This window comes from Simochromis diagramma, unplaced genomic scaffold, assembly GCF_900408965.1.
Source record: "Simochromis diagramma unplaced genomic scaffold, fSimDia1.1 OVJJ01000802.1, whole genome shotgun sequence".
Lineage (NCBI taxonomy): Eukaryota > Metazoa > Chordata > Actinopteri > Cichliformes > Cichlidae > Simochromis > Simochromis diagramma.
In genome coordinates this window covers 12,483,330-12,507,719 of record NW_024387492.1, presented here as the reverse complement: position 1 = coordinate 12,507,719, position 24,390 = coordinate 12,483,330, and the positions used below count along the sequence as shown (strand labels likewise).

Here is a 24,390-nt window from a genome sequence, read left to right as displayed (position 1 = left end):
TCCCCTGTTTTTGAAAGACGCCGCTTTTTCCTATTGGCCAGGCCTGAAGAAAGACAGAAGTATTGCAAATGCTACCAACGTGTTATAATACCATTAATGCTGCTTCTTTTTTAGCTGCTTACTCCTTTAAGTCAGTGTTATGGTGCTTGTGCAGTAATGTAAATCCTCTTGTACTGGGCGAGTATGTATAACATTGCAGAAAATTGTGAGATTACAGCTTAGCCTAATGCCACAAAAGTGATTGCTTAAACTGTACTTTAGAGATAATTGACAGGCTGTAACTATAAACTAAAAGTGCAAGAACATTCACATATGATAAAGTATATTTGTAACAAGACCTCAAAAAAACATTCCACAGAAACTAAATAATAAAGACATTCCCGAGCGCTACAGTATGAAAGGCTGTATTGCGTTTCATCTTGGTGCATTAGGCATTTATTTGCCGCTTCATAAATTTATTGGTGTTATTTTAAGCAAATTATAGCTATCAAACCATCAAATGTTCAAAGATGGAGGGCTGCAGGCTCGCTTGCTGGAAAAGGAATTCCCTTTAAGTGGTAATTTCGGGGAAGAGATGAGGTTTGCCTCAAAGACACGGGCCACACTCCAGCACTGCTCTGGAGAAGTCTGGTACTTGAAAAGAGGAAGAAGAGAATGAAGAGGGGGGGAAGCAAAGAATAAGATGAATGCTGGAGAAGGAGCTTAATAATTTAATGCTTTATGGTGGTTTAAATAAACAAGAACAGAAAAACAATGACCGTTTTTTTTTTTTTTGCTGAGGAAGAAAGCTGTATGGAGAGAGGAAGACAGAGCTTCTAAAAGCCACCACTCACAGGATGTGGCAGCAGAGGTCCAAAGGCCAATGCTGGTGGCTTTAGGCCCTGTAGTAATTACATTTCCTAAACGACAGATGAGATGCAAAGGCCCGGAGCAGAGCATGACTTTGAAATACCGCTCCTCTTGAAAATAGTTGGGAAACAGAATGTCTTTTTGACTGATAAGCCTAGAAATGATCAAATATTGACACCTTTTCATTGGTTGTTGGAAGCTGTGTTTTTCTTTAAAGTCATATTCAAAAATGTTGGAATGAGCTCATATCTGTGTTGCATCACCTCTTCTTTTAACAACACGCCATAAGAAGGAGACAAACTGCTGTTTTAAAAGTGAAATGTTTGATATGAAGTTTCAGCTGCTGAACTATTTCTTTTGTCCTACTTTTCATTTCATGATGCAGTAAATGTCTTGCGGACTTGTGACAAGTCCGGACTGCAGGAAAACCAGTATGTATGTGCATAAAGTGTCTTGCCTTATGAGTCTCTAAATGCACTACTTGGCATTCAAAGATGTGCAAATTTCTCATCAAATCCATCCATTTTAAACTGTGCATTGACAACAACCCAGATAGTCCTGCTCTTCCTGCTACTTGAATTATGACCATGCAACATGCGACAATTTGCAAAACGAGCACAGGACAGTTACAATTTCTACTTGGATTACAAAGATTTCTCCAGATTCTTGCTTTAACTGTGTTATGAACAACTAAAGACAAACCCCCCAAATTCTTGACTTACCGGTATGTTGTTTTACTTCAAGTCTTCCGCAAATCGATGGTCATTCTCAAGAAAGTCCTACTATCTCCAGTCTTGTAATTGTATTCTATTGAAAATGTATCTGATTTATAGTAAGATTCTCTGCCAGGTTTGTTTACATTGCTTAACTCTTTCTCCCATAAAGACGAGAGTTATTGACCACCCCTGTACCCTTAATGACGAGTCTTGTCACCTCAGTGTATATCGTTAAAGACGTGGTTTAATGACCATTGGAAGAGGTTTTTTTTAGGTTTTTTCAATGGTAGACGGTAGATAGACAGAGCCCACCTTCACTAACTACTGATGCACACCCAGTCGCTTTGTTCTACAAGCACACCTATATTATGACCTATACCCCTCAGTTCAGAAAAGCCCTTCAAGGATTACTCGTAGTAGAGTTTCAAAGGCTAAAATATTTAACTTATCTCAACATTTTTTAAATATCAAAGTAAAAAAAATTAAAAATGTATACGCACAACAACATTGCATTCTTTAGTTCATATTTTAATTCTTTTTAAGCAGAGTCGTAAAACAACCATTAGTTGTAAATCACATCTTCGGGCCATCTTCTGCTACTACAGCTGGGTAAGGCAAACTAAGTTACAAAATTATATCAAAAACAACCTAGATAAATGAGCAAATGTTAGAATAGAATAGAATAGAATTCAACTTTATTGTCATTCACGTGGATGTTCAAATGTTCACGTGGATGCTACTAAAAACACACACCTAATGGCATCCGCACCACAAAAATATAATGTCAAGGAAAAGTGCAGAAACTGCTTTTGTAAACATGCCATGCACAGTCCTCACTGCTAAACTGTTCTGATTTGGATTTTAAAAAATGCATTCCTCAATTAATCTGCTATGAATCAAACCAATCCCAAAGAGGTTTTTGCAGCCACATCCTCTTTGCAACACATTTAACTAGCCAGCTGCTCCCATTGTTCCCTAGCAACTGGCCGTCGCAAAGGGGCCGCCGACCACTCTCAAGGTCTGTGTGACTGAGGTCTAACCGGTGCAGTGTTGCCTTTCCTGAGCATGTTAACAGACATGCACTTTACATACGCTGTGTGCACTACATTTAGTTTTGCTGTTTGACTGATCAAACAATAGCTAATGAAATTGGAGAACGTGTGGCAAAAAGAGGAAGAAAACCTAAGGAGAGAGAAAATAAAGAGTGGGTAAACTGATGTTAGAAGACAAGCTGAGGGTTTTGCTGCATTAAGATTTATAAGCATGACATTCAACTGTGGGTATGCTTGTGTGTGTTTCTTTCTTGTCTTTTACACAGTGGCAAAACTGTGAGCATATGGGTAAATGCAACACTGATTCTAACATTTTAGACAGATGTGAGAAAAAAAAGCAAACAAAAAAATTCCTGTGCTTTGATCAGTTTCACTGGTGCACAAAATTCTCTGGTTTGGAATCCAGAGGGAAGAAAAGGTCTGTGTGCTAACTTGTTTATCCCACTTTTTAAAAATAACAGCACGGGTTGGCCTCATGGTGTGTATCAATACCCTCGGGCAATGGTCGCCTTATTTTGAAAATCAGAGTTGCTTACACATCTACCCTTCCTCCCCTCAAACGAGAGAGAGAGAGAAAGAGAGAGAGAGAGAGACCAGAAACCAAGCAGCTGAAGTCATTAAAACCAGACACACAAACACAAACACTCTGTTCTCCTGGTCCTTTCCTCCTCCCTGTGATAGCTTATCTTTTTAACACCTTCACACACAAACAAGCAGCCACACACACACACACGCACACTCACATTTAAACCAACAGACTCATGTATAAGTAAACAAACGAACGTCTACAGCCCGCTCTGCCCCCAGCCTTTCCGAACACAGCTCATTTATTTGTTCACAGCATGATGTATGAATCCAAAAGCAGCACACTGGCAGGCTTATAATGATGTGTGTGTGCGTTTTACAGCCTGAAACTCTGCAAGTCGCTTAAACTCTAATAGAGGCATGAATCCCACTCTTCCAGGGGTGCATAAAATTCTACTAAAATGAATGATCTAGCGAGGAATGTCACATGCTAAGTCATGCACATGCCAGGAGGGACAAGGAGTTTGCAACAACTTCTTTTTCTTGCTTGTTTATCACAATAAGGGAAAGAAAAAAAACCCCACTGGACAGTCTGCTTTATATGAAAGCACAGGAGGAGCGTGCCCTGACAGCTAAAGTCATCTTAGCAACGAGGTCACGCTTGATATTTTAGATTGTTGACAAGAGCCGACCCCTGCAGACAATCAGAGGACGTCCACCTGTGGGTCTGCTGTCTAAAGATGTCCCGAGGGTGCTGAATGGGTATAAATCTCTCAGCTTGGGGATGTCCTCACGGCATGACAGTGGCCGCTAAGTCTGCCTTAGGGAATCATCAAAACCCAAATACTGGACACTCCCATGACCTCTGTCAGCACGTGCCTCTTCTTGTGACCTCAGAGGGTCAAAGGGCACAAGGCAAGAGGACACTTCCACTCCAAGCTTCAGAGCATGTGTGTTTCTTTTTAAACGGTGGGATGGAATATGGGGTTGAAGGGTGAAGGAGTGAGGGGCACTGGGGTTCCGGGAATATCTCTGGCTTTTGCGTGCAGATGGAGAAAAATATGGACAGACAGAACCAGAGGAGGGCAGATCTGTCATTTTAATGGTCACTTTTACGGTCTGGAAGAGTTGGGTGGCAGTCACAGTGCATATCCCTAATCACCAGACAGATGCATCAGTGTGTAAGCTTCATCGTCACAAAGTGAACGACAGATGTATCCTTCCTCAGTCACCATCATCACAGCAGATTGGATTTAAGTGACTGCTGGTTGGAGCAGTTGTAGCCTGAGGCTTGGACAAGTGAGCTTTTGACAGTGAGGTCACCACTGAGACAATTCATTGCACTCATTTAAACTGCCAGAGAGAAGGCTAGACAGAGACACTTATGACAATTTGTAACAATTGGCTATACAGCGTGGAAACTTCAAAGAAACGTGTCCAAATTTCAACAGAGCAGCAAAACTATCGCTCTTCAAAAATATGAACGTCAATATTAACACTTGAATTAGCATACACTTAGAAGGTTAGGAGTCCTCAGGGAAACTTTATCAGTAGGCCAATGCTCTCGTGGTAATGGACTCGTGGTCATCATGGTAATGGACATAATTAAGCTTTTTTGTTATCCAAAAAACTAAAAGAAAGAAAGACAGAAAGAAAGAAATAGAAAGCAAGAATTTTTGTTTTAACAGCTCTAGAATCAAACCATACATTAAAGTCATGTTTAAGAAGATTTTTTTCAGTCTTATTCATTAAATATTCTTTAAATTAGAAAAACTGTCTCCTGGATGGGGCCTTTACATATCATACTATACATGACAAAGGTAATATATATTAATGCATTATTAAAAACCTTCTCATGATAGGATGTAGTGATGTTTTTCTGCAGAACAACAACACAAGCCCAGGCATGTCTGAGAGCAAGAGCAGAGTGTCAGCCTGTGTAGTACCTAAAAAGAGAGCTACTTGAATAATATGAAAGTGGTTTGGCTACAAAAAATTAGACATCTAAAAAAAACACAAAAGAGTCCAGTACGTGCTTACTTGTAAAATCTGCAAGAAAACACACTTTCCAGTACAATTTACTAGTGATGCGCGATACCACTGATTTCCTTTCCGATCCGAACTTGAAGCAAGTAGTTTCAAAGCTCAGCCTGAGATACATCTAATGGTAGAAAATATTTTTTCAATTTCAATTTTACTATGCAACAATAGTGTGCAGACTGCTGAAGAGTTACAATGTCATGCTACTTTAAACTACACTTTTAACCAGTTACAGTATCACCAACAAAATTATATTTTTGTTATCTGCTTAAGATTTATTGAGCTCAGCTCTGACTGAGTCAATAAACAGTGTTATCACAATAAGATAGAAACTGAAACACAGCAGCCAAATTAATGAAGTTAATTAAATGAAGTTAATTAAACTTTACTTTTATTTTTGAGTGAAGTTTCACATCTTTCTTGACATTAGTAAAAAAAAATATTTTAAATGATAGTACGTTATAATAGTCATCCTAAAATGAGAATGAAATGTACAGTCAAAATTCTCCTTCTAAGCCTTCTTTCCATCAACTAGTTTCCTAACACTGTCTAAGCTGAAAATACTCTTGCATTAAAAATAACAAACCCTTTTGCAACACCATCAAAACAGCCTGGCTGTCTGGCAGGCTGTAATCCTGCAAATTGCTGCATTACATTCATCCTTCTTTATTTTTCTCAAAAGCCCACAAAACTCCCTCCAAAAGCAATCGTCAGTCTTAATGCATTAACAGCAAGACCACATACCTCTATCACAGTTCAGGCATGTGCTTGGCAAAAAAGAGAAATATTTCCCTTAAAAAAAGGGAAAAAAAGAAAAAAGCATAGGAGTGGGTGGGCACTGAAAGGCTGAGCTTTTTGGAGGGAATTAACAAGCTTATCTGGTGGGGTGTTCTGTGAAAACAAGCAACAGAACAACTTCAGAAGAACTGCGAAAGTAAAAACCATCTGCAGGATGTCCACTGGCACTTAGGAAGGAGATCCCTTTCCCTTTACAAAAAAGTCAGACAGATCTGCAGGGACAGACTGAAGGTGAAACCTACTTTGTTTTAGTTATAAAGAGCTTCAGTTACAAATGCCATTGAATGCTATTGAAGAAAATCCATTCTGTACTTCACACACATTTTTGTTTCTTTTTTAATTATCGTGATTAAATTGTGCTGAAAGAGCAACAAACACAATCTAGGTTTGGGTGGTAAAAATTTATTTGGCTTAGGGGAAAACGCGTGGAATCTGTCTCCTCCCGTCTCTCGTTCCCTCCCCCTTTACCTGAGCTGGCCAGAGGGGCAGTAAGCAACAGATTAGCAGTGCTTTGGGGAGCAGGCTGCTGTAGCGTGCTGTAATGCAGACTGTCAGTCCAACACAGTTGGGGGGCTACACAATGCCTCCTTGTTCTGACTGGCCCTTCGGTGCCCCACCTCTCTACCTCTCCATCGCTCTGTGCCCTCTGTCTCTCTCTTAGCCTCCAAGGGTTTCAAACTATAAAAGGAAGAAATGCTGCTCAAATTGACCTCCTTTCCTTTTCTCTACTATAGCAACCTGCTCATCGGTGGATATATGGAACGAGATATCAACTCTTGAGTCAAGCACAAATCAGCACCCAGGAAACAGACTTAAAGACAGAGGAGGCATCAATGCATGGCTAACATTTTTCAAGTCACAGAAATAATAAAGAGTGACAGGTTTTTTTTTTGTCTTGTATCTTTTTGCATGTGAGCATGTCTTCCTGCTTGTTTAGAGCATAATAATAGCCAGTGCCAACACCCTTCAGCCTTTTCCTCCCCACATGCTGCTATTTATTTACAGCTCAACGTAAACTGTCCGACCCTATGTACTAGCAGCAGAAGACACAACTCAAAAGACTTTTTCTGTAAAACAGCCTGTGGCTGTATTGGAAATATGAATTATTATTGTTAATTTATTGTTTAATTAGAGCTTAAATAGACACAGAGATCTGTAGATAGTTTTGTAAGTGCAGCTGCATACAGCAACGCCAGGGTGCCACTCAAGAATCTTCTTCACAAGTTTCTGTGTGTTTTCTTTGGATCTTCTAACTCTCCCTAATGCAAGAAAGGGCAAGTAGAAACGCACACCTGCAATGTGTATATATACATCTTTTCAGCTAAATGGAATTAGACCCTCTCTTCTCTCCCCAATAACAGTTATTACTATAACACCATCCAGCTCAGCGTCTGATTGGGCCATTTGGGTGTTTTTACGTACTGAGAGAAATCTATACAAAATAACGATTATGGTGCAGTATTCACAGCTGACTGGACGAGAAGTTCTCTCCTGATAAAAAACCTCGATTCTCAGCTGCTAGTCAGACTTCCTTCTCGGCCAACATTAGTAATTTAAAATTCAGCCCGGATTTAATTATGAAGTTCAGCCTAAAATCAGGATTGAGACAGGCGTTGTTTGAAAAAGCAACACCAACATGGTAAAATTATAGTGTTTTTCTTCTTCTTCTTTTTTCGTCAGCAGCCAATATAAGCCCTCAGTCAACACACAGATAACAGTCCGTCACAGTATTTTGCTGAGTTTGCTTTCACACAGCTTTGGCTCTTTTGATTCAGACCCCAGAGAAAAACGTGTGATGTTCATCATCACTACTCAAATCTACCTGCAAAACTCAAAGAGCCCAAAAAGGAAAAGGTATGACCATTATTTGTGTTATTAAGCCCCCTTCATTCACAGAATAACTAACACTGCGGGCTTCAGTCATCTATTAAAGTCAAAGTCAGCAACTACGTCACTATGAAGGAATTTCTGTTTCAAATCCACGATTTTCTGGCTCTGCACATGTGGATTGCAAAAGATTTGCAACAGATGTCAACAGATTTACAATTTTTACCAGTTTATCACAGTTAATCACCATATTATCACAAACAGATTGCATTTAATTGCCAAGTTGACCCACTGAGTCACAAACACAAGCAGACTGATGGCTGTGCCATTTTGTTGCCATCTTAAAACAGCAAATTTCCTTTGAAAACAGCAAATGACAAGAAACCATTTTAAAAGACAACAAGACTGCAAGTTCGCTGCACAATTATTTTGTTCATGCAGGGATTTACTATTTTTTCCTAGTGTGACAGTAGTGTAAGATGACCATACTAAAGATATCTGCTCTCACCAACATCACACAGAAAGAAACTGAACATTTAGAGCATTCCGAGTCTTTTTGTATTAAAATTAGGGCTGCCACAAACGATTGTTTTGATACTCGACTAGTCACCGATACTAATCAGATCATGCATCCATTGGAGGTAAAACGTACAGCTTATTGCACCAGCATGCATCTGCTCTTATATAACTATCATTAGCTTACAGCTTTAAGTGTTTAAGGTATGTGCTAACTAAAAATAAAGGCAAGATGATAGTTTATTAAATTTTAATGAAATTTGCAGATTGTTTCGGTGAAGTTTAATAAACTCCTTGCTATCTAAAATATAACAGGACACTGGAGTATATTCTCCAGCATCTCACACTTCTGATAATCAGTTGTCTGCTTGACGTTTATTCAGCTGTGTAAAAACTATAACTTTAATCTCAGCCAAACCGACTTACTCAGGAATAAATAAAATACTATAAAGAAGCCAAACAATAACATTTTTAAGTTATCTAAGTGACTTATATATGTTTAACCTGAGTAGCGACAGACGGCGGTGGGTTTGAAAACGATTTGCCCGGAGTTCGGGGTTCTCACGGGCTCTAGTGAGCTTTGCCCCCGGCTAGCTATCGAGCTAGTGGGTAACAGACATCGGAGCACTTTTCAAAATATGTGGTGTCTTGATAAACTGAGCAGATATTTGAGGTTTACACAGTTACATTCTCGCTTGAAAATATGTTAAACGTTTATTTTGTGCCCCAGAAAGAATAATAAGAGTAATATTAAAACTAACCAGCTACTGCCATTGTTGGAAACTGAGCTGGGCTGCGCTATGAATTCTAGGGACAGAGCTACTTCTTCTTCTTCGGGGTTTAACGGCAGCTGGCATCCTTGTACATGCAGTGCTGCCATCTTCTGTTTCAGTCCGTTATTACACTCTTAAATCCTGCTACTTATCCCTCCATCTTTTGTGATCTTACAAAGCTTCAAACGATGCGTCGACTATTAAATTAGTCGTCGACGATTTTGATAGTCGACGTAATCGTGACTAGTCGACTAATCGTGGCAGCCCTAATTAAAAATGATTAATTAATATGAGCATTCATGTCCCATTATATGTATAACAGAAAAAAGGAAAAGGAAAATAATTCCTGTCACTAGGAGGCCCGTGACCTCTAAACATAATGCACAGCGCTTTTAACCCAGCTGTGTTATGTGGGTAATGTCAAGTCAAATATGAAATTCTAAAGTGTTTTACTAAACTGCCTTCTCTCTCGTTTGGACCCAGGAACTGCAAAACCAGCCCGAGCCCTTCCGGACTCTTTATATCTTGAAGCTCCTGGGAGCATATGACAAATGCAGAATATGTACTTTCAGGTGCGGGTGTGATCTGATGTTTGAAAGATAAGTTGATTTAAGCAGTTAGAGAGTAGGTAAATTTTCTTAATTACATCCCACTCTCAAGGGTAGAATAAGCACTGCTGAAGTTAATCTTGTAATTAATTGTTGCTTAACTGTTATATCCTGTAGTTGGAGGAGCTCCTGAATATATTAGCAGGCGATACACATCCTCTGGAAAGCTCATGTGTGTCTGGACATGCTGGTGATTAGGCCACAGTAGTTGTACTGCAAGGGGCCCTACCTTATATATTACTGCTCCACCGCTCAGCAATTCATCATATTGTCATTCAGTAACATTGACAGTGATGGAGAAAGCCACAGTTCGTACAAGATATTGAGCATCAATGTAAATGACTTACTGTCAGTGTCAACTCTAGCAAAGGAAAACTATAGTTCTGAATTCTAAAATCTCCCAATATGTTCTCTGTTTTTGTGTGTGTGCACCGCTGTGCTGCTGAATAAGCTTCACTCCTTCACATGTCATGGGTCAGTGTTTTGTGTTTTTGGTTTCCTAAGTTTTGCTGATTATTAATTGTCTTCAGTTTCATTCTTATTTCATTTATTGTGTTTTCAGCCATGTGCCATTTGTTCCAGTTACCATTGTATTTATAATATTCCTTCTTTCAGTATACCCTGCCTCCCCTGTGTTCCGCATGTATTGCTAAGTCTTCCTGTTTAGTTTCTTCCTGTATTATTTTTGTAGTTGTGTGCCCTTGTGCCTTGTTCTTAGTTCACTTCAAATGTCTCATTATCCAGATTTAGCTTACATATGTGCAGTTCCCAAGATGTCGAGGTATTTATTCCTTCAGTTTGTCTCAGTTCTTTATCAGGTCATACTGGTACCTGTACTGTTCCCGATGCTTTTTACAGTGGTTACTGTTTTCTGTGGTTCCTGTAGTCCTGTTGTTTCTGAGCTCCCAGTGTCTCGCTCGCTTTCTTGTGTTTTCACATGGGCTTTGTTATTTTACTGCACTTTGTAAGATTACAATTTCACCTTCAATAAAAGGTTGTTTTCATTTGATCCCTGTCTGCCTGCAAGTCTGCATTTAAGGTCCTCATTCACCATCAAATATGACATCACGTAGGCTCAGACACATGTCTGGTCTGAATTTGGAATAGCAAAAATTCATAATAAACAAATGTTTTTCTACAAGTGAAATTTTTAAACAGATTACTGAGATAAAATGTCATTGTGTGCTTCTGCTGTGTAAAAGAAAAAAGGTTGCCCAGAAATAAATGCAATCATTAATTCTAGTCAGACCTGGTGAGAATGCCGTCACCACTGTTGCAAACAAAACAATCAGGATGATTATTCAGATATGACAAGTTGTCTCAAGATTAATAGACAGGAATGCAAGTCTATAAAGGTACTGAGGCTATACTTTAAAAATTAGCAATAAAGATAAACTAATAGGAATAGGGTGAAAAAGTATTTTAATATTATTAAGGAAATACCGTGTGACCACTCACTACAAAGGTAGGGTCACATCTGTTTTAAGAAAGCCGCCATCTCAAGTTGTCCTATACCAGATGACCCTAGCAAGAGTTCATATAACACCTAAGACTCTAGCCCAGATAAAACAAGCTAAAAAAGACAAATGCGCCTGAGCCTATTTGAATCAAGGCAAGCAGGTAAGGCGTGGAAGAGCACACATTAAGACACGATTGAAACTCCACATTTCATAATACTCAAACTAGAATAAGCATTCTACAATCTACAAAATACAACTTTAAACACACTTCAAAAATACAACTTCATCCAAACCAAAGGTCAGATGGAAGGTGTCTTACGTGTGCATATGATACACCAGAAAAAAATGACTGTAAAATAGCTAGTTTGATGATGGCAGCTTACTGTGTGTCTGTTCTTTGGGTGGTACCACAACATTACTAACACTCCATCCTCTACTTAATTTAGCATAATATTACCTCAAAAGGTGCCAAAACATTTATTACACATTACCTCACTCAGGATACGATCGCTTCCAATGCATCTTTTGGCAATGACACAATAACTCATTTTTACTGGATCATGTTAATGAGCCCATATGCCACTACTTGACTAACGCAAAGCTCACCTTTAAGGCTATTCGTCCTGTGAGCACACATAGAAACATTAATCATGTCAGCACTTTATTTTAATTCATTGCTTTGTCTTTTCTTTTCATTTGAAAACACCTTCAGGGGATTGTGGGTTTAAAAAAAAAAGCTGATGAGGAATTTGATTTATGCAAAAAGAAAAGCTTAAAATCTTATTTACATCTCAACAAGCCACTTTTAATCACAGCCACAGCAAAACAGAACAGAACAGAGTTTTCTCAGTTTGTTGCACTGCGATGTGGTAAAATTTAATTTCCTCATGCCAGTCTTAAATTAGCGGAGGAGAAGATTTGCTTCCTGTTGTAAACAGCCATCTCTCATCTCCAGCTCCACTTTGTTGTTCCCCTGTGTGATGTCAAGCTCTGCCTTATGCGTGTGTTTGTTTATGTACTGATTGTATCCCGGGGGAGGAACTTACATGGTAGGTCATGTCTTTCATCACATCCATGTTGCACCAGGCCAGACTTCCATCTTAAATTACACACACACCCCACGCACTCTGCCATAAATGCACACAAGGGCAGAAGTTATCTACATTATATCCCCAAGCTTTCTGCACCCACTATTTCCTATTTCCTAAAACTGTGACTGTGGTATATGTCAATTTGCAGCCAACATTTTATGCTTCTCATATATGAACATATTCTCTGTGTCAGAGCTGCGTCAGGACCTAAACTAAATGTAAAACAACCAGCTTTAGTTTTGAATGTTTGCTTGTGATTTTAAAAGACTGAAAAAGGATTTGGATCCTATAAGTAGACTCAAAGCATCATTCAGATGTGATAACGTGCTATAAACCCAGTCATATCCCTATTCAACCACTCGGCATATAAGTGGATTTAAAAGATGAAATCAAGAGAGGACTTTGGTTTAAACTTTTGTGTGTGTGAGCTCCCTGTACTTGAGTCGCTCCTTTGGGAAAATCATTCACAGAAACCATTCTTCTGAAGAGACGTGTAACCTCTCGCTATTCAGCTCGAGAGAAAAGCGGCCTTATGCCAGGTCCTTGCTGTCCGCCTAGCCGCCTGCCTCCACCGCAGTAGACAAAACAAGTGGGAGGCAGGATTTGTTTAGACAGAGCTCACCTGGCACACAAGCAGACACAGAAACAGTGATCAGGCAAGCCCAAGGGAGGAGTAGAGGCAGCAAAGAGGCGGGGAGGAGAAGCAGTGGTGGTGGAGGTATGATGAGCCTATGGAGAGGGGGAAGGGGCTTGGAGAGGAGAGTATGGGGTTCAGCATGCCACCCATATCCAGGACCATTAAAAAAATCAAAGCAGATTAAGAATTAAGGGACCTTGATTGGCTTTCAAAGAAAGAATGCTCTTTTCTCCTTGTTAAATAAGGCATTTGTTATTTTACAAACTTAAAAGTCGACATCACAGTTAGAGTCCCAGTTAAAAGCCTTAAATGCAAGTCGAATGGATCACACAAGCCAGAAATGACCCTTTAAAATGACCTAAAACACAGTGCTGCGGTGACTTTCTCGCTACCTTGCTCATCTTTGAAAAACATGTGAGGTGAGGTTCGACAGGGGAACAAAGCACAAGATGGATGGCAGGTCCCTCTAACCACACACTGATGGTTACTATAGGATGACCTCAGTTGACCCTTTGGCCCCTCAACAGCCTCACTTCCCTTTGAGTAAGGTTAAATAAGGGATGCCTGGGTGGGGGGTTAAGACATAAAAAGAGAAAGAAAGTGGCTTGACTGTAACTCTTTGGCAACATCATCAGTAAAATCTCATTAACAATGGTAGCGGCTCTAGAACATTCTGCAGTTAAAAGAAGCATACGCTATTGTATGCGAGTGTTTTGCTGGAAATGCTTACAGATAAAGCGAGCAACCGTCAGGCCAAAAGGCACGGCTGCAGCAAAAGCTTTATTCCTGTTATTGTTTTGACCTTTTTCCAAACAGCCTGGCATTCATCACTTTCCTTTAGCATCACAACTATGTGTTGACAGAAATGATAATCTGTCCTACGTCAGCTGGTAATGGCACCAAGACAGAAACACAGAAATAACAGCCAGTAATCATGTGGTCCTCAGGTTCCAGAAAATGGGCACTAAAACGACTGTGGTTAGTATTTGCACAAAGAAAGCGTTTTTGGAAAGAGAGGCTTGGCAGTTAGATGTTACATTACAAGCTGAGTGCTCAGTCCATAGCGTGAACAAAGATGGGGAGACAAGGTTTTACAGTGAATTCTGTGAACTTTCAATTTAGATAAAGTAGCTAGGCTGACACCATTGTTAGCTATAGGCTCTTAAGTGTTGCATGGCTCACTCTGTGCCTCTAATTAGCTGCTCAGATTGCTGTACTGTAATAGAAAATGATTACAGGGCAGAAGAAGAATTAAATAACCCACCAACATAGTTTTTGTTCTTCCATTTCACCAGTGCTCTCAATGCCATTGATGAAATATGAAACTATGGCTACATTTAGTTGTTAACAACAAATTCAAATGCAAATGAAATAAACTTCTACTGCCACAAATGGTCACTTGAAAAGATTCATTAAAAGCAGAGACAGAGGTCCACTGAAGTGAGCAGATTGCTCATTGGTTCAACCATCTGACTGATAAAGGTCTGATTGACAGATGGTAGATCAAAACTTCTGTCACCCTGCAGGGTGGCAGCACCTGTCAATCAAAAAGGTCTGCACGGTGTCCAAGAACAATCCAGCTAGTCAAGAATGTGAGGCTTGAAGGTTTTCTTTGTCACTGAGGTATTCTGAAAAAAGTCTCTTTCTCATCGTATCCACAGGAAAGACTGGTCAGCATTTCTGTGCATCTGGGGAGTCAGCAACGATGACTCTACGGGGCAGAGTCTAAAAACTGATCAGAGGTCAGTGGTCTCACTGGGGGCAGAGAAATTACAGGTTTCAGAATCAAGAGGAAGTGAATTTGCACCAAAGTTGAGAGTTCAGCAAATGAACTCCTGCCAGACATGCTTTTCGTTTATGTTTGCATAATTGCGTGTAAGCCTGCAGCAGAACTCGAGATGGAATCAGCTGCTTGTTTGGTTTTTACTTGCTGGCTGATTAACCACCATGTAATCCGTTCAGTCTTATTACTTGTGACAAAATTAACATCCATCACATGTATGTGTGTACATGTTAATTACAGAAATGAAAGCTTGTTAACAGCCTTCACTAGACCAGGGTCTTTCACAGCTAATTAGGCAGCAACATGGACACATGCACACAGAATCATACACGGGGGACGCGTTACATGCATCTGCTCTTTAGCACCTTTCCCCGTAGCGTTAGTCTGCTGATTCCAATCATTAGACCCATTAGAGGCCAATTAACACCATCACAAAGCTCCCTTTCTGTTTTATAGCACCATAAACAAAACCTGCAGGCTTGCCTTGGGCCCAGCAGAGCTCAACAGACTAATGCAACACAGAATAATTTAATTCAGTAATATACTACCTTTTAGGAGCAGACACAAAGGCTTACAGCCTCCATCACACTGGCTTATGTATAAATTCTGACTCTGTCCTGAGGTCTAAGCACTGATATTCACTTTTACCTTTGAAGCTGATTGCAGCTTATATGAAGTACAGAAAAGCCATAAAAATTTCCTCTGTAGTCGGCTTTTGCTTTATTCTTTGGGTTGTAAATCTATAAAGAAGGGCAGCATCTGGCCTAGACCACAGTTCCCATCCAGTAACACATTAACCATTATTCCATTTATCTCAACTGCATCATCAATGGGGTGTGTGTGGAACAGGTTTATGCTGTGCTGATAAACCAGCCTTCAGACTAATCCATACAGTCGGATCGGTTTAGTAAAAGGGAACCTGTTTGAAGTGCCTTATGTGGGTCAAACTGTGTCAGAATAGGCCTTAAAGATAAGCATAAGGGTGTTTTCCGCATGTTTAAGTCGTGCCCTATAGTGGGTTTGCGCAAACATTTGAGTGTGCATGCTGCAGCACGCCACAGGCACGGGTCGTCCCGAGAGGAGAATTTGATGCGAAACAGCACTGAAATCAGTTATAGTGGCAGTCGTGCTCAGCAGTTATTGGTGATGTGTTTCATTTCCCAAGGGGGCAAAAATAAACTCGGCACACAACACGCTCAAGTTTCAAATGAGCGCAAGTGCAGTCACGCAGTATAAAAGCAAGTTCTAAGAAAAGAACGTGCCGCTTTGTAAAGTCTAGAAAACAAGATTGTATTTCGTGTGTATTGCAAAACAAATAACAAAACCACAACCTGAAAGGTCTGGAGAGCCCACGGTGAGATCGCAGAGGACGGTCAGACACGTTATTCCCAAAAGGAGCGTAAAACTGACGGCTGAGAGAGTCCCATCTGAGAAGAACATCCTTGAAGCCTCGCGTTTTTAAATTGTCTCCGAATCATTAGAAAGTCCAGCAGCATCAGCAGCAGCGGAAACATCGAGGTTCAGACTGTGAGATGAATTCAGGAGATGTGCGCGTCCATGTCTCTAGCCTTCTCCTCAGCCTCCCACCACACCGCTGTGAGACTGAGACTGGGATTACTCAAGACTGGAGCCGTACACAGCTCTCTGACTACACTTCCAACTGCGTGTTGTGGAGGATGGCCACCACCTGCGGGATCGACGCTCCCCTGCATGGTCTCAAAGAGCCAGAGTTAGCTTAGGAAGTCTTTTTCCTTCTTCTTAAATGTGCAATGTTTGAGTCCTAATTGACAGAGGTGTCTATGTTACTTATGTATATTATATCTATTTTCCACTTTATATCTACTTTCGTCTACTTTCGTAATCTGACAGCTACAACGACCAATCTGATAAAATATGATTTAAAACAGAGTAATAACAGACTATAGCGACAGCCTATAGGTTATACCTGTAACAAGAAGCTCCAACATAATGAGAAAGACCATACAAATGCTACATACTTCTGACTTAATTATTATTATTTTTAACCACTGCTCTTCTATATAAAATAATTGAGGTGGGATTTTTATCAGTACTGTGTGCCCTGTGTCATGCTATTTTGGACACATTTTGCTATTGCTAAAGTTTTACTTAAGCAAAAACTGAAATAGCTAGAAAGCTAACTGTCAGCACGTGAAGCACTTAGCGCCTTAATAATGTCGTCACCATCTCAGAACATATTATTATTATTATTATTATTATTATTATTATTATTATTTCACGTCAGGACCAACCGATATCAAATGAAGGAAGAGTTTCACCATCTTGTGGGCAACTTGCCGCATTACAGCTTGGAGAATTCGCGTTTCAAGTACGTTTGACCCACACGGCTTCCGTACAGTCTCACACGCGACAACAGAAGGTCAATCATGGCAGCCTGCACTAAAAGGCTGGACAGATTTATAATCTCACTGAGGTTACTGCGAAACTTGCAGCTCCAAAATGAGCGTAAGTAAATGGATTTACTTTTTTAAATCTTCTGTATTATCATATAACTGTGTGTTTTTCTGACATGTCGTTGGACGCGCCGTACTTGTGTCCACTCTGAGCTAACGGAGCTAACGCTAGAAACAACCTCTCCAAAAAAATAACATGCGTAACCCTTATGTTTACAACTAACTGATGAGAAACAAGACGGTCTTAGTTTCTTCTCGATTTCAGGGTTTCTGTCTACATCTCCGTGTCTTCGTGTTGCTGGGAATGACAGCGAATCGCCGAAATTCGTCCCTCCATCGAAACCTGTCATTGTAGACAAGACACAGACTGTGGCATCTCTCCGAAAGTATGAGGCTCATTTGCAGAGCAGACACCTCAAAATTTCAGTGACATTATGTAAAGTGTGTATGAGGGCGTAAATAAGACTTTTTTTTTTTTTTTTTTTGTAACATGTCCCCCCTGCTCCTCTTTCCTTAGGTTCTTGAGCCCAGAGTTTATCCCTCCTAGACAGAGAACAGATCCTTTAAAGTTTTCTATTGAGAGGAAAGACATGATTCGCAGAAGAAAAGTGCTCAACATCCCTGAATTTTATGTTGGTAAGAACCTAAACTGTCAGGTGTAGTACCACTGCATGTTGAGACATTTGAATATTTTGACCTGAATGTAGAGATTTATAACTGTTTTGTTGGTTTCAGGGAGTATTCTAGCTGTGATTATGGCTGATCCAAATGCCAGTGGGAAAAGCAACCGCTTCGTTGGCATCTGCATCCAGAGAGGAGGAAAAGGGCTGGGAGCCACATTTGTCCTGAGGAACATCATTAATAACCAAGGTGAGGTTTGTTTGTTTTGTAAGAAATGTCTTCTGAATGCAGAGGATCAGGGGTACTGCATGAGGAAATTAGGAGCAGCAGAGAAATATGTGAGCATGGTCCAGGACATGCACAAGGACAGGAAGACAGTGGCGTTCTGGGATTATATCACGGATTGTTGAGAGATGAGATTAGGCACGAATCTCTGTGAACTGTGTTGTTCGCAGACGACATTATGATTTGTAGTAAGAGTAAAGAGCAGGTGGAAGAGAAGAGGAATGAAAATCTGTAGAATCAAGACAAAATACGCATGTGAATGAGAGGGAGACTGGTGGAAAGGTGAGGTAGAGAGATAGTGAGGATAGATGAGTTTAGATACCTAGGGTCAAACAGCCAAAGCAACAGACAAGAAGAAGAGAGTGCAAACAGGGTGGATATGAGTTCCTTTTTAGTCTCACTTTTTAGCAGTGAGACTTAAAAGGAAGCTTTACAAGATAGATATTGAGACCTGCTGTGATTTGAGATACTAATAAAAAGTTAAGAGGATGAGCTGAAGATGTTAAGGGTTTTATTTGGAGTGCCTAGGATGGCTTTTGCTTTATTCTTTGGGTTGTAAATCTATAAAGAAGGTGTTGCAGATCACCAGCCAGGTGATCAGGGATAACCCATGTTTTAATAATGTACGCCTGTGTTTTTGACCTAGGTGTGGAGATCTGCTATGAGCTGTACAACCCTCGTATTCAGAAGATTGAGGTGCTGAAGCTGGAGAAAAGACTAGACGATAATCTGATGTACCTGAGAGACGCTCTGCCCGAGTACAGCACTGTGGACCCTGAAATGAAGCCGGTGCCTTTCTCACCTACTGGAGAGGTGCCTGTTAACAAGGTGAGAGAACTTAAAGGTGAACTGAAACAGCTGGATCAAGTTGGGCTTCTCCAAAGCAAACTCATCTAATACACTCAAATGTTTTGTTTTTTTTTAATATTTTTGATGAACCTTTATTTATTATTACTGATATTACTACAGGTCTTATTTGTAGCAGAGCTGAAATAAATAGGCCAAATGTGTGGGATTTGATAAGTGTTGAGCCCAGTCCAGTTCAGTCTATTTATTTAACAGACCTAAGATGCAAGAATAAAACTGCAGCATTTTGAACCAAAAACAATTACTTGTTTTTATCTGTCCTCCAGATCAAGGTAAGGATGCGTCCAAAGCCATGGTCTAAACGCTGGGAACGGCCTAAGTTCGACATCCAGGGCATCCGCTTCGACCTCTCCCTGACCCCAGAACAGATGGAGCATGCCCAGAAGTGGGCACAGCCGTGGCTGGAGTATGACATGCTAAAAGAGTACGACACATCCAAATTGGAGGAGCAAATCATCAAAGAAGTCCAGCAGGAGATGAGCAAGTGAAACAAACAACTTTTTTTCTTATTACCATCAGTGCAGACTTTTCAAAATTGGAAGATGAGGCGGTCATGGATGTGGAGCAAATCAAGTCTTATTCCAAGCGGTTTACAACAGCCACACCTCTTTATCTAACAAGAAGTGAATATGGATATTGATGTTCTATTTGTAAAAGCATTGACTTCTTCATGTCTGCGTATCAGTCTGCTGAGGAGTTCTTCCAGTGTCACTAATTTTAGCTGTGACATTCACAGTATGCGATGAAGTGTCGTCTGTAATAAAAGCTAATTAATCCTGCAAAGCGTTACAACTGAATTTCATTGCCTTGTTATGGTCTGTGTTCTTTGTTTGGAGTTGTGACACCAGGTGGCGGTGTTTCTCTACTCAAGTCGCCTCCCGTAGCAGTTACATAACTCCCGCACTGTTTTGAGGAGAAACCACTGCCGTGCTAAATAAACAAATAATGTTTTATTTAAACTAATGATGACAGGACCATTCCAAACAAGCAGGTTAACTGAGATGTTTTTTTTGGGTCGATTTTTCCATCCGTTCATGTTCTAAGGGGTTTATGGGCTAAACCTGGCAGCCGTAACCCAGAACCTTGGTATTGAAGGAGCACACACACCAAAGACACCCGGTAGTGTTTTACTGTTGTGGATGGAAAATTGTGGTGTTGAGATGGTATGTTAGAGCGTCAGTTGGGTAGTATAAAAACTCTTGGACTCCTTATGTTATGTCTGCTCACTGTGAGTGTGTGTGTGCGCGCGTGTGTGTGTGTGTGTGTCTGTGTGTATAAACATGCTCAATGAGTCCCTGCACTCTAATTTCTCCATATTACAGGATGAGATGTGGAGAAAATGGTCTCTAATACAGGAGTAGCAGATGTTTGCTGAGCTCATTATGGACCACACAGATTCCCTGTGTGGAGATAGAGCGGAATAAAGGGAGTGAGGACTCGTGTTACATTTAGGGTCATGGAGTGGAAGAAAGCCTTTAACTGTGATATACAGCAATTCACAGTGTATCTGCTAAAGTTAATGGTTTGTAATTGTTTTAGTCGAATTGCCAAGTCTTCTGCACCTGTTGAACAAATAGGTTTCCACATCGGTGCAGTGTTGTACACACTGTGTTTACTCCGGCTAATTTATTCTCTGCCTAATTAGATGTGACCTGCAGCAAAGAAAACCAACTCCATGTGCTTCTGTATACAGTTGACTGAGAGCCTGTCCTGCGTGTCGTCATTATGCTACCTACTGAACCTGCAGGCCCTTTCACCTTTTTCGGTATTTCTCTTTGAGGCTGAAGTTCCCATGTGGAGGCGGCAACAGAAATGTTTACGTTGCAGCATATTACCGAGTCTTTAGGAGCATTCCACGGCGACACCACTGAACTGGTAAACCACAAAGTTACACAGTCCGTGTTACTGCTGTAGGGAAACGTTGCCGGTGTGCGTATGTGTGTGTGATTTAAACTGTATGTGCCTCCCCTGCCCTCAGGTTGACTGCTGCACCTGGAGTGCAGTTGAAGCCCTTTGGCTGGGAAAGAAGATCAAACACCAGGTTTTTTTCTGTCTCTGTGTCTCTGTGTCTTGCTCACACACACAGACACATACAGTAACTTGCAGACAGGCTATCATACCAGCCCTCCATAACAGACAGACGCTCTAAACAGTGCCAACTGTAAATGTCTGGGGCAACCTGTCTGTCAATCCTCATGCTGAAACTAGATACACTCCATTCACGGTTGCTGTGAAATCGAGGTGTGGCATAAGGGTTTGTGGAGACATAACCTCACCCCCTCAATAACATCCAACTGCAAAGGATGGAGGCCTGATGATAGTTACAGTGCCACACACCACACTGTAGGAATGCAGGGAGGGACATGCTCTTCTAATCTGTCTTCCTCCCTTTCCCTGGTACTCCCATGACCTTCATCTCTTTTTCTCTCTAAGGTGGGATAGCTCTTGAAAAGCAGGCAGGTTGATGAATTGGAGAGGATGTGAGGGTGTGCAGCAACTCCCACAGATTGAGATTTTGAGGTAATGTCTTCCACCGGGCCAATATAGCACAGTCTCACTCTACTGGATCAGAGTGCTGATCTCTTAACATCTCTGTCATCGTGTGATTTCTTATTCTCCTGTCTGCAGGCCTGGGGAAATTAGTTTCAGTCTCTCTATCTCTGTCAGCGTGTGTGAACTGTGTTTGAGCTGTCTGTGTGTATGACAAGTGCAATGGGATACTGGGCCACCCATAGGCCCCAGGTAAATTACACCCTCTCACTGTGTGCATGTGTGCTTACACATGTGTGTATGTGCTCCTTGGGGCCACCCATAGTCCTAGGTAAATTACACACTTGAGTTTCACCATATGTTTCCAGTGAAACGACACAACCGTCTGCTCCTCTCCGACTGTCCCACGGGACACACATGTGCTCTTGCTGCCATCACTCTCTTTGTTACGCACACACACGCACACACACACACACAATCTGACAGTGTGACAGCTGTTAGGAAACATTACATTGCAAGCAGCTGATAGCTGAAGTTGAACAGGCACATATCAAAGTCTTTTTAATAGTGTGATCCTGTGTGGAGTGGATCTGGCAGTGCTACTGGGGTCAAGGGTTCACTTCCAGTTGGGGCCAAGTATCTCATCCCACAAGTGTTTGGATAAAAGCGTCCATCAAATGGAACGTGTTGGACAGTAGTTTTAGGATTATTCATTTAATGCCAGGAGAAGGATGATGATACAGCGCAGGAGGAGAATGGAATCAGAAATTTCAGTGGCCAACCAGTTTCATCGGAACTACTTGTCAGATGGCAAATATATAAAAATTTCTCATCTCGGGGGATTACATTTTTCTTGGTGAAACGGTGCGGGGGATATTTGGGCTCCTAGTGAGCTTTGTTACTAGGCCACATCTTACTCGAGTGTTGTTGTTGACCATGTCCATCCTTTTAGTTTACTCATCTTCTGATGGCTGCTTCTAACAGGGTAACTTGCTCAAATCATCTCAAAGTGGTTTCTTGAATATAGTCAACAGATATGAATCCAATAGAGCAGCTTTGAGATTTTGTTGGACTGGAAGATTCCTGAAGCCATCAAATCTGCTGCAACTGTGTGATGCTATCACGTCAACATAAACCAAGATCCCTGAGGAATGTTTCCAGCAGCTTGTTGAATCTGTGACACAAAGAATTACAGCAGCTCAGAAGGCAGAAAGGGTCCAACGTGCTGCTAAAAAGATCTATCTAACAAAGTGGCTGCTGAAAATACTTTATTGAGGACCACTCTGCAAATGTCAATAGTTACACTCCCAACATCTAGCTATTTTTTATACTTAGTATGTGCTTAAGGTTTTTCCGGGAAAAAAATTAAGGACATACGTGAACGCATCTCAAGATTTCTTCAAAAGGATCATATTGTCCTGGAATGCTAGTGACGGCTTGAAGTCGTGATTAATAATGAGAGTCACAAGAAACGTACTATTGGTTCATTCTGGGCCACAACAGTAAAACTGAGGAAAGTTTTCCAGCTTCACACCGCAGACTAAAGTCCCCCTCAGTCATATGAGGAACACCGTGGCCAGAACTGAGCTGAAAATAACACTTAAACCTTTTGTTTGGAGACAGCCCCAGATATCAAATAATCACACATTTCTTTAAAAACACTAATACTTTTTGGCATGACTCGAAATATTTTGAAGGCATGATAAGTCAGGAAAATAAAACGGGGAGTATAACTTGTACTTCATTGATTTTATGTCCTGAGGATAGAAACATAAAGATGAAAGGGAAAACAACTCAAACAGCAGCATGAACAATACATGCTTCACAGCCATTCACTCACTTATGAATTGACATATGATATTTTTGCCAACCTGAACAGCATTCCTGTCTATGCATGCAGGACGCAGCTGTCTTGAGTTTGACCTTGGTTGGTTGTGTGCCCTTTTCAGCAATATCTTGAGTGTTTTCTGCTTTTAGGATGTCACTGTCAACATGCAGTCCGAGGTAGGAGCACCCAAGGCTCTTTGGTGCATTCTTTACATTTTGTTGGTATTACTGTTTGTTCTTGCCAAAGCTAGCTTGTACTCATTTGTGGTTTATTGCTGAGGACGCGAACCAGGTCATAACAGAATAATATTCCTCATGACGAGTTTTCTTCCTCTCTGGTCATGATAACCCTGCCCTTGTACTTTTTTAAAACAGTCATGAGCGCTGACTCAAAGCGTGCTTCTGCTTTGAAGTGAGGAAAAATTACTGGGGCGGAAATATTAGCAGTTTGACTTCCTTCCCTCTGGGAGGCGCCCTTTGTCTTCTTGCTACACCTGTATGCAGCTCTCAGTTCGGTTCCCCTGCACAGCTGGTCTTCTTCTCTTCTGAGCTGTAATTGCAGCTCTGTCCTGGGAAAAAGAGGGAGGAAATCCCAGAGCTTTTGCTTCGCAACAATGACAATAAAAAAGAGGTGAGGAAAAGAGGAAGAAAGCATTTCAGCTGAGATAAAAGAGGGAGGGAGGCTTAGGAGGAAAAAGGGAGGTGGAGGAGTGCTGGCTCAGGAGTGCAGGGAGAGGTGGAGGTAGAGATGAAGGAAGAAGGAGTTAGGAGGTGGTGGAGGGATGGCGTTGGTGATGGTAGTAAAGTCTTGAGTTTATTAACCTCATTTAGTTTAAAGGGGGCCGAGAGCAAGGGGAGAAATGGTGTGTTCATACTGTGAACGCAAGGCTGGCGTTTACTAATGAGGGCTGAGAGTGTACACACACACACCAACACAGTCTTACTTTACTTAGCTCATTCCCTTGCTCATGCCTGATTCACCTTGATCTAACGCCAAGTATGCAGGCAGAACACAGATTCACAGGACTGGGTAGCAGTCAGATCCGTTTTTTTCACTCATATCTAGCAGCAGCTGAAAGGCTGTTGATATAAATAGAGAGAGAGAGCTGCCGAGGCACATAATCACCGATTCCCAGACGCACCACACTGCTTTAGATTATGACATTCTGGACCTTATAATTTCTCATGCATTG

General features: G+C 41.0%; 2 protein-coding genes across 2 annotated transcripts in view; one reads left to right on the top strand and one right to left on the bottom strand.

Annotated features, from left to right (window-relative positions):
- LOC120724875 (protein eva-1 homolog C) overlaps positions 1–16,386 on the bottom strand; it is a 72,895-nt gene extending 56,509 nt beyond the window's left edge. Inside the window, exon 1 of the mRNA XM_040017357.1 lies at positions 16,007–16,386. Within this exon, the coding sequence (XP_039873291.1) occupies positions 16,007–16,115 (109 nt within the window). The 5' untranslated portion in view covers positions 16,116–16,386. The remainder of the gene's footprint in view (positions 1–16,006) is intronic.
- A 636-nt stretch (positions 16,387–17,022) lies between these two features.
- mrpl19 (mitochondrial ribosomal protein L19) lies at positions 17,023–19,663 on the top strand. Its single transcript, XM_040017358.1, has 6 exons — positions 17,023–17,159; positions 17,373–17,493; positions 17,625–17,743; positions 17,843–17,977; positions 18,660–18,841; positions 19,147–19,663. Exons 1-6 carry the CDS (start codon positions 17,081–17,083, stop codon positions 19,366–19,368), a joined length of 858 nt encoding a protein of 285 aa, XP_039873292.1. The 5' UTR covers positions 17,023–17,080; the 3' UTR covers positions 19,369–19,663.
- The last annotated feature ends 4,727 nt before the right edge of the window (positions 19,664–24,390 follow it).